The sequence below is a fragment of the Lates calcarifer genome, linkage group LG6 (assembly GCF_001640805.2).
Source record: "Lates calcarifer isolate ASB-BC8 linkage group LG6, TLL_Latcal_v3, whole genome shotgun sequence".
NCBI classification, from domain to species: domain Eukaryota; kingdom Metazoa; phylum Chordata; class Actinopteri; family Centropomidae; genus Lates; species Lates calcarifer.
Window position 1 is genome coordinate 18,819,805 of NC_066838.1, and position 10,616 is coordinate 18,830,420.

Sequence of the window (10,616 nt, forward strand, 5' to 3'; positions counted from 1 at the left end):
ACGCAATGCTGCACAGTGGAGCGGTGCACCACCACTCCTGTGTCAGGTAAACTCCGCATATCCTTTGTAGCCATATGCAGGCTTTGGGTTTGTCTTTCTGCCCAGGACATGTGCAGTTTTATCTGAAAGTCTTCCAGATCCTCCACAGTTCTGCATCACTGCCAAAAAGCATTTAGAGCAGTGGAAATTTCAAGCTGGAGTGGCTTTGATATCTTTTTTATAGCCATCCCTGTTTTGTAGGCATCAGCAATTCCAGCTTCAGGTCAGTTATGGTTTAATGAGTTTATGACCCCAACAGCTCGACTTATTGTCTCTTTTACACACCATACAGGTTTTGAATCTCTCACAAAGGGCGTTGTCCAAATTCACATTTTTCTATGGAAGTGATTTCATCAAGGCTGCTGGTAAATGGCTTCAGATCTGTCTTGCTTCAGTGCCAGCATCCTAGACTGCTTCTTTATGATGCTGGGTGGAACATATAAATAATGACTAAATAATAATAAATAATTACATACGCTGCTGCTTTGTGTTCCCCAGTTCATTAGCTAAATGACTGACGTGTCCTGACACTGTTAGGGTTTTTCTATGGTAGATAAAAAGGAAGGCTCTGTATTCTTAAAATATGAGTGACTGTCACCCTCCCAGTGGAGCAGTGTTGAGCTATGTTGGTCAGCAACAACAAAAAACATAATAAAGATGCTGATGAACACCAAGAAATACAAGGGAATGATAAATAATTCAAAGTAGCTTCAAGTCTATTGTTAAGTAATCCTTGAAGATACTTTTCCTGCAATATCTGATCTTTAAGGCAATATTTTATCCCCTTCCAAGCAAAACCACATTCAAATTTCTCAGTGTATTATTAAAAATGACGAGCTGTTATTCTTAAATTCAATTTGCTATTGCAAATTGGGTTGGGATAATAGTCCTTATAATGGGTTGGGATAATAAGTCCTTGTGTGTAATTGACATAGAGGAGGAGTTACAAATTGGGCCACACAATTCCGACAGATCTGTTTAAACTGATGAGTAAGAGATCCATGTTAATCCAGCATTTTTTTTTTTTTTTATAAAAAACTGGAGCAGAATATAGGGAAAATAAAATAATCACCATGACAGATGGCACTATGAGATAAAAAGGTCAGGTGAAAAATGGAACATGAAATAAAAACAGATTTTGGAAGGTGGACATTTTAAATGCAAAATGCTGGAACTGAATAAAAACATCTTTAAATAAACTCTGTTACTATGAAAAGAAACAGAATCAAATCATATTTCATAAGCTTTTCACATATTTTTCAAACATATTTAGTTATATTACATAATAATAATCTGTGAGTGGGTGGGTCTGATAAGACATGATTTCATGAGAAAAGGAGAAGCCCAGCTTGTTGTGTTGTCATGTTACTCATAAGGTCTTACACAGATGCCATAACTTCCGAGCTGGGCTTCTCCTTTTCTCATGAAATCATGTCTTATCAGGCCCTCCCACTCACAGATTAACTGCAGCCAAAACCAACATTGGCATTCAGTACGGCTTTCATTCAGGTGCATTCAAGAAACCGTCTACCATCTGAGGGACTAACAGCACATCAACTGTGTGGAATATGGAGACAGTACACCTCAGTCTTTTCATGTTGCTGGTAAGGATTTATCTTGGGTTGCAGTCTTTCTGGACAGAAGGGTCAAATCAAATATGATTAAAACAGCACTTACTTGATGCTTACATCTGCCCAGGATTCCAGCATGATAGACTATTTTCAGAATCACCGGTCAGCCAAATGACTCTAACAACATGCAACATGAACATAAGGATCTATTTAACCCGCACAAGTCCAATTTTCTTTCAATAACTCAGGATTGAAAGAACAATATACAAACAATATACAGACAGTTAAAAATTGTACAGGTATGTGGTGAGATTTTTGTGTTTTTTCTGGTTGTCAGCATACTGCTACAAATGAATCAGTTTGGAAGTTACAAATTAAACATGATTGTCAGATATAATAATAATGAATTCAGCACATGAGGGTTATGGATGTGAACATTAGAGATTACCATCTTGTCCGTTTCGCACATGTATTCATGTCCTGCAAGGGTTGTGCATGCAAATAATAATCATAACTGTAATATACAAAAGATCCCACATGCAGTTAATACAGTGTAAGTAATGTAATGTTTTTGCAGTGTTTGGGAGTCGACAGGTTGTCTTCTGAAGTGCTACAGCGACAAAAAAGAAACTGGATCATAGATTCCTTTACTATTGATGAAGGCTATGATGGAGAATTCCCATATATTCTGGGCACAGTGAGTATCTACTGAGAGTCAATGCACAAATATGAATAGCATACATGACAAGCTGAAGGAAAATCATTACAAAATTTGCTGCTGTTGTGCTCTGACTCTCTGCAGATCCAAGTTGAGAAGGCTCTCACTTTTTTCCAAATATCCGGTGATGGTGTTGATAAGGACCCTAAAGGCATATTAGAAATTGACCATAATAAAGGAGTGATCACTGTCAAAGGCCCTGTTGACTATGAGAAATTCAAGGAGCTTAAGGTTAGTTTATGTGTGTGTGTAAGTGAGCTTGGGGTGTGGGACATGCTGGGGGGTGGCCTTCAGTATTTCACAATTCTCGCCTTTGCATTACAGCTGGTGTTTTTGGCACTTGATAAATTCAGTAAGGTAATAGACACACGGCTGGGCATTGTTATAGGAATTCAGGATGCAAATGACAACCCTCCAAGGTTTGACCGTAAAACGTATGAAATCACCATACAGGAGTCAATATCACAAGGTAACTTTGAACTCATTTTGAAATGATGTAATCTTTACTGCTACTATTATGAACCTGTCATTTATATGAATCAAAAAATGTTGTGAACATCAGAATGACCAAAACATAATAAAACAAACATCTCCTTTCTTCTGATACTGACAGGCAGTGAAGTGATTACTCTTAAAGCAACAGATATCGACAGCGGGAACAATCAGCTATTCGGTTTCCGAATAGTCTCAGTCACTCCTTCACCAGTTGACCTGGAGTTCTACTTTCTTTCTTCTGAAGCTCAAATCTCTCAAACTGGAACTGGGACCATTTCATTTAAAGGATGTCTGGACCATGAGGTGAAACATCAAATCTGTAGGATTGTACACACACATATATATATATATATATATATATATATATATATATATATATATAATTATTATTATTTTGGAAAGTGACTGCTCTTTTTAACCCATCAGAAAGCAGAGAAATACACCATTATAGTCGAGGCTAAAGACCGTGGAGAAAAAAAACAGCTCTCCAGCTCCTGCACGATCATAGTCAACATAGAGGATGGAAATAATCACCCTCCTGTCATCACAGGACAAACAGTGAGCAATTACTGCATTCAGTATAAACACACACACACACACAAACACATAGTATGTGAAAAAAAATGTTGTTTTCCTTTACCCCAGGGCCCAGGAAAAGTGAAAGAAGGGCAGAGAAATGTTCTTGTTTCACGTCTCCAAGTTACAGACGAAGACACCAAAGGTTCAGTGGCCTGGAGAGCGAAATACGAAATCCATGGAGACACAGACAACAACTTCAGAATCACTACTGATCCTGAGACGAACGAGGGACTACTGTATGTGCAGAAGGTATTGTGTCTGTGTTCATGCAAACAGTGTACTGAATTGATCTTTTCAAGCTACAGTCCAATGATTGTTGGTGAAAATATATTAAACTCTGACCACCACAAGCTCTTAGAACAGCTCTGCATCCTCAAAAGCAATTAGAGAAAAAAAGAACCAGATGCAGTAAGCACTGGGGAGTATGCTATAGTACACACAGATACTCATAGTTGATGTCTCTCCTTTAGATATCATATATCCTGCTCAGGTACTGATACAAAAAACTGGACAATGAGTGACCCAGAACAACTATGTTCCACTGTAGTGTCCATGCAACCATTTCAACCTGTTCTTTCCTTCAAACACTGCTCTCTTAAAATTCACCAACTACCCATATATAGTGAATTTAATCTCTTAAAAAGCCTTAAAATGTCTGTGATGTATGATATGAATTTACATTACATATTCATTATTATTTGTCTTCAAACCAGCATCCAATCTTTGCTTTCCGTTTTTTTTCTTCAGGATCTGGACTTTGAGGAAGGTTCTCAAAGGAATGTGACTGTCAGTGTGAGGAATGAAATCTCCCTTTTTTCATGCAAAGTGGTGAGTCGCAGCACCACTGGTCTCTGGAAAGTCACCCATGTTGAGACTAATAGTGGTGCTACCGGTGCAGGTGTGTCAGGGCAGGCGAAGGATTCATTCATCCAAGTGACACTGTCTGTGGAGGATGTCAATGAGGCTCCGATCTTTGACAAAACTCCCAAAACAGTTAGTCTGCCCGAGAATGAGAAGCCGGGGCAGTATCTGGAGACATTTACAGCTAGAGACCCTGATGTCGCCAATGCAAACACATTTGTGTAAGTCATGAAGATACTGGCTGCATGTCTACACTAAATTGTCAGAAACTGAAAATGTCTAATGCAACACATATGTGTTTCAGATATGTAAAAGGTGAGGATCCAGCTGATTGTGTTACTGTGGACCCCAAGACCGGAAAGATAACCACAACAAAGAGCATAGACCGAGAGTCAGTCCATGTGAACAACAGTATCTATACTGTCACAATACTTGCTGTTGACAATGGTATGACCTGGAGGACTGTTCACATACTGTATATGTTATTAATTCCAATTTCTTTATCGCCTTAATTAAAATGTACAACAAATGTTTCTGGTCAACAGGCAAACCTCCAATGACAAGCACTGCAACCCTCAGGATCCATGTTCAAGATAAGAATGACAATGTTCCATTCCTGCCTAATGGCATGTTTGATATGTGCCAATCTGATGGAGTCTCTAAAGCCAACATCACAGTAGTGGACCTGGATGAAGAGCCCTACAGTGGACCTTTCCGCTTCAAGCTCCTCGGAGATGTTGAGGGCAAGTGGAGCATTGAACCTCTGCAAGGTGAGTTTAAACGTAGCCAAGATCATATAATGTGTGCAAATAACATCACAGCTGTCAAATCAACCTCTAATTCTAGTTTATAAAATACGTCACAATATTTTTTTTATGGTATGACAATTCATTTTGGATGTGCAGGTTATTCATTCAACCTGGTGAAAAAGAACAAAGCTTATTCCGGACACTACGACTTGTTGCTGGAAGTGTCTGACCTTCAGGGCAAGACTGCTGTCCACAACCTGTCAGTTACTGTGTGTAACTGCATAGACACGGAGAAGCCAAACTGTCACCTCCGCAAATCATCTGCCCCCAGAGTAGGAACAGGAGCACTTTTCATGATCTTTGTCGGCATACTAGTGCTTGCAGGTGGGATGCATGTCTGAGATACTATTGCTTTATTTTTTATGTTTAAAAGCTAAAAAAAAAAAAAAAAAACAAAAACAAATTTTTCCAATTAAATCCTATCCCCTAAATTTTATACACCAACAATCAAAAGTTTTAGAACCACGCAATTTTTGGTTTTTTTTTTTTTTTGTTATTTTTGTTATTTATCCCAAGAGTGTTCCAAAAGTTTCCACATATGTGTTACTTTGCTTTCACCCTCTGTCTACTTCACCCCAAACCAGCGCCATGGGGTTTAAATCTGGAGACTGTGCTGGTCTTCCATCATTTTAAGCCACAGTCTAGTTCTTTTCTTCACATGTTTTGGGTCATTATCTTGCCGTAGGATGAACCCCTCACCAACCAGTCTGTCTTCCTTTGTTACTTGTTTTATTTCTTACCATCCTGATGGCAGTATATAGTACTACTTCCAGCAATACAGTATTGTGCTATTAATACTTCAGAGGGTGTAGTAACAACATTTGTAAACTTTTATTTTTTCCCCTTGCCTGGACAATTTACCATTGACCTTTGCACTATTAAGGTTATTCATTGGAGATGAACTACTTAACTTTCAATAAAAACTGGAAAATTTGAGGTGTTCTAAAACTTTTGACTGGTAGTGTATATTACATAAATGAAATAAGTGTATGAGTGTATTTTTGTCATAAGCCTTTCCTTGGGTAAAAGATTAATCCACAACAGTGTGATTTAACTTGTGTTTATGTGGTCTTTATATCCCAGGTGCGCTACTTTTGGTTTTTCTGGTGTCCTGTAAACAAGAGCAGAAACTGATGCCAGAAGGCGATTCAGGACAACATCTGATGCTCTGTAACACTGAGAAACCAGGAACTGACTGCAACGTAAATACTTTTATTTCGAAATTAGCTATACTTGACCATTACTATAGGCTAATAAAACACCCACACCCACATATACACACACACTTGCTTCAATTTGTTGTTATTATTTAGTTATTATAAGTCTGAAAAGATAAATATGCTAGCGCCTGGAAAGCAAGATAATTTTTTTTCGTCTTACTTCATCCTATATCAGTAGTGTTGTGCACAGTAAGATTATGACAATGTAACTATATCTCCTGCTATAAAAACGTAACGCTGTATTCAAAATTTTAACAGGTGGCATTTGACTCATCAAATGAGCACAGTAAGAGAGAATCAGTAAGTGGCGTAAAATATTAGTAAACTTGAATGTTTTTTTTTTGTCTTAATCTGAACTAATAAAACTGTTTTAGTTAGCTTTGTGCAGTCATGATTTTACTTAATTTTTTACCCCTGTCAGCCAGTCATTATAACATCAACTGCACCAGTGTTTACTGGCCATGGCAGTTCAGGGTACCGTGCGTCCCAAACCGTAAAGCAAAGAGTCCATTTGCAGCAGGTATGGAAATTATTCTCACTTTTATTCTTACTGTATCCCAACTGACAATGTGCTAAAGGATGAGTCTTGTGATATTCTAAGTTTTTTGTTTTTACTGCCTTTTCAAAACATATATGACAGGTTTTAAGTATTATTAATGTTTTCACCAAAAACAACTCAGCTTGTGCTTTAAATAGATAGAATAGAATAGATAGGCTGAAAAAGTCAAAAAGACAGACTAACATACTATTAGTTTTGGTCTTCATAAGATTTCTTGACAACTAGGAAAAAAAAATCCAAAAATCCCAGCCTTATCCTTTAACATTTTTTATGTTGTATAGTGACAAATAGACATCAATTAAAATTATTTCAAAAGTGAAGTGTTATCGTGGCTCAACATGCTTTTTTCTCCACAGTTAATAAGTGGCTCAGTAAGTGAAGCATCTCAAGCTCATTTAAACTATTCCCAGTTCAGAAGAACAGGCTCAACAGAACAAACTTTTTCGCGCAGGGATCTTTCACGTTGGGTACTAAATTTTTAATTTTTTTACTATCACTTTTATTTTATCATTACTGAAAACGTATTATTACTATTTGCAAGTTTACAGAGCCATGACATTTTGCAGTTCAATAAATTCACATTGGAAGCATTTGCTGTAACCACTGACTTGCTTGATTTCTCAGTCAACAGGTGGATTATCAACCATGAGAAGGGGCCATCTAGAGAGAAACTCTATGCGTGAGGTACTGCAATGTACACTATGATTTCCTTTTTCCTGAAATTTCCATTATCTTATTTTATAATGGCAACTCAAAATACAGAATAAATTGCCAGCCTTCTCCTTTAAAAATTTTCTTATATTATATTATAGTGACAAATGGACACCAATTAATGCCAATAAATGACATTTAGTAGTGGCATTGAATCTGCTGCTATCAAGTTCATAGAGGAATATACCAATTATTTTACTGAGCCATGATATTTTGCAGTTAATTAAATTCTATTATATTACAAAAGCTTGCTGTAATATACAGTCTTAACCACTGAAATGCTTAATTTTCCAGATAAGGGGTGCATCATCTACCATGGGAAATAAACAAATACAGATGCACTCAATGCGTGGGGTATGGCAATCTACACTATGATCCCTTTTTCGTATTTTCCATTATTTATTTTTTTATATCCATACTGCTTAACTATGACATTTTCAGTTTTTTTAAACAAATTAATTCATACAAAAAATTTCCCTCTGATTTCCAAGAGTTCAGCAGGACACGGTAAATACTCACATCAAAATACTGTGATCCAACATAAAATTCTGCTTCAAGAACTAAATAAGGTAATGACAAGAATTTCATCAGTCCAGCAAAGCAAGAGTCATTTTGTCTCTTTCTTCTTTTTTAAACATTCTCTCCTTTTCTTTTTTTCCTCCTCTGTATACCATAGATGCTGTGCACTCTCCAGGCACCAGGAGAGGAGCTGGGTGATTATTCTCCTCATGTGTATGCTGAGGAGGGAGAGACAGAGAACAACTTTGAGCTTGATGCCATCTCTATCTCTGACATTTCCTTTGATCCAGACAGAGACCTGGACCTGGATTTCAAGTTCAGTACCCTGGCCTCAGTCTGCATGCCACGTGAAAGCACTGCTTATAGTACAAATACCTCCTGTGTAATAGAGAAACTGCACAGCGGTACAGCAACTCTGATCCAAGTAGAAAGACATACAACTAAAATGAATGATCCATTATAGGTAATTACGTTTTTGATCAAGGTATCAATCCTAAATGTTACCTGAGGCTTTCAGCATTCTCTGTCAGGTGACTCACAACAAGTTATGCTACCTTCAGCTACACCTTCCTTTATCTTACTGAATGGCTGCCTCTGAGAAAATATGAAAATTAGAACCTACCACAGTTACCACAGTTATTTATACTTTAACTGAGTCATGTCATAAAAACCTTACCCTACACAGTCTCTACCTTTTGACTAATGTAAATCTGACAGAAACTGGTACATTTATTTTGGGACTATTTTTGTTGTTTACTATAGCCTTAAAATGGTTTTAACCCCTGGAATTCTTTTTTCTCCTGCAATATTTAATGTATACTTAATATAGACTAAATGTATTTCATTCATGACTTTCTGATTGGGGACTATATTCTCTGGCGCTCACAAAGGGTTAAGAAAGCTTGCACTGACAAAATTGAATATGAATGTTAATCGAAACTGCACTGATTTTACGTCACAACAAGCACAAAGAGTGAGAGAAAGACACCTCTGTGGGAAAATGTCAGTCTACCATTTATCCTCAGATAAATGTTTGTGCAGCCTTTGAATCCTGACTAATCCGTATATCAGTTTAATTCTTTGGTAAGTCCTCGGTGGTCAAATGATTCATTTGACTACTGAACTGAAATAGTTTTGAATGACATTAAAAACAAACAACATTTGTTTGAAACAGGACCTGGCAAGCAGCGTTCAGTCTGACTCCTACAGAGACCTTTGTTAACAACTGAAGCATTTCACCCCGCATGACCTTCTGTCCACAAATGTTACTCCACCTGTTTTCAAGTTCTCAGATAAAAAGTCATTCTTACAGGTCAATGAAATTTAAGACAACTTCCTAGTGCGCAATGCTCTCCCTCTTTCATGGAACAAGAGATGTTGAATGTGACCTGGAACACGCATGCAAATTCTCTAAACTTATACCCACACTCTTAAGCCATGAAAAAAGCCTTTTCCTACACAGCAGCACTCAAACATTTGCAAGATAAAAAACAAGCCACATACTGCCATAGTTATGTAGACGAGTGTCTGGGAACATGTTATGGTTAGATAGGATATCATAACACAGCATTTACAATGATGACCAGGTATTACGGGGACAGTTGGGAAAATTTAAACCTTATAGCAGAGAAGTATTACTTTTTTAGTCATGTTATGTTGCATATCAGACATTAGTTTCTTTCAATACAGGTTACACTGAATATTCATACAATAATGATTTATAGTAACGACTGGGAAATGGGAGTCTCACTTTCTTTTGGGATATCTTTTGAATCATTTAAGGATATGTTGTTGTTTTTTTCATGACTTGTTTTAGCATTTGCTATATATTGTTATCATGTACTTGTTCTGAGTCCATTAGAAACTGTGACTCTTTTCATAATTATGGGTTAAAAGTTTAACTGTTCCATTTACTGTGTGAATGTCAAACACAAGTATATCATACAGTAAACACTTCCAGAGAAGTTTGATAATCGCTGATGCACTACGGTAATTCCAGTCTGCCAGTACCAGCTTGTCAAGCCAGTTTCATGTTTTGTTTTCTTACTGAAATATTTGTCAGTTTTATGGGCATCTGTGTGTTTGTGTGTGTAGTTGTTGAGAGTTTATGTGGTTACATAAAACAGTCTATAAGGGTCAGCCTGTGTTATTTCTTTTCACCTACAAATATTTAGATGGAATATGAAATACATCATCTGCAAATTCAGTTATTGATACTTCACAATCCGTCTCTGAAAATTCTAAACATTCACACACACACGGCCATGAGCTGTGCACTTGTTGAGATTTACAAACTCACTCATGCATACAAATTTGTGTAATTACTATAAAATTAGGTCCGACTTTCTTAGCATAAAACTAACACTATAACATTATCATCAATCTATTTCCTATGAAATGCTGACTCCTTGTGGTTATACAAAAAATGACACTACTTGTATCCATGACCATTGCCATATAATGCTTTTCAACACAGCATTTAAACATGTCTCAAAATTCAACATTTTATTGTGGTATATATTTATATTTATATTT

The 10,616-nt window shown here is 36.9% G+C and overlaps 1 protein-coding gene across 1 annotated transcript; it reads left to right on the plus strand.

Moving 5' to 3' along the window:
- The first annotated feature begins 1,446 nt into the window (after positions 1 to 1,446).
- Positions 1,447 to 10,220, plus strand: LOC108900172 (cadherin-like protein 26). Its single transcript, XM_051071315.1, has 19 exons — positions 1,447 to 1,643; positions 2,188 to 2,307; positions 2,413 to 2,559; positions 2,653 to 2,797; positions 2,942 to 3,126; positions 3,250 to 3,381; positions 3,469 to 3,651; positions 4,150 to 4,484; positions 4,568 to 4,710; positions 4,809 to 5,033; positions 5,169 to 5,396; positions 6,156 to 6,274; positions 6,551 to 6,592; positions 6,714 to 6,812; positions 7,208 to 7,318; positions 7,476 to 7,535; positions 7,857 to 7,916; positions 8,054 to 8,131; positions 8,239 to 10,220. Exons 1-19 carry the CDS (start codon positions 1,608 to 1,610, stop codon positions 8,542 to 8,544), a joined length of 2,754 nt encoding a protein of 917 aa, XP_050927272.1. The 5' UTR covers positions 1,447 to 1,607; the 3' UTR covers positions 8,545 to 10,220.
- Positions 10,221 to 10,616: the final 396 nt, after the last annotated feature.

Coding starts and splice junctions, on each gene's coding strand:
- LOC108900172 (XM_051071315.1), top strand. CDS start 1,608: ATGGAGACAGTACACCTCAGTCTTTTCATGTTGCTG. Junction 3,652..4,149: donor GACTACTGTATGTGCAGAAG/GTATTGTGTCTG, acceptor TTTTTTCTTCAG/GATCTGGACTTTGAGGAAGG. Junction 8,132..8,238: donor TGCTTCAAGAACTAAATAAG/GTAATGACAAGA, acceptor TGTATACCATAG/ATGCTGTGCACTCTCCAGGC.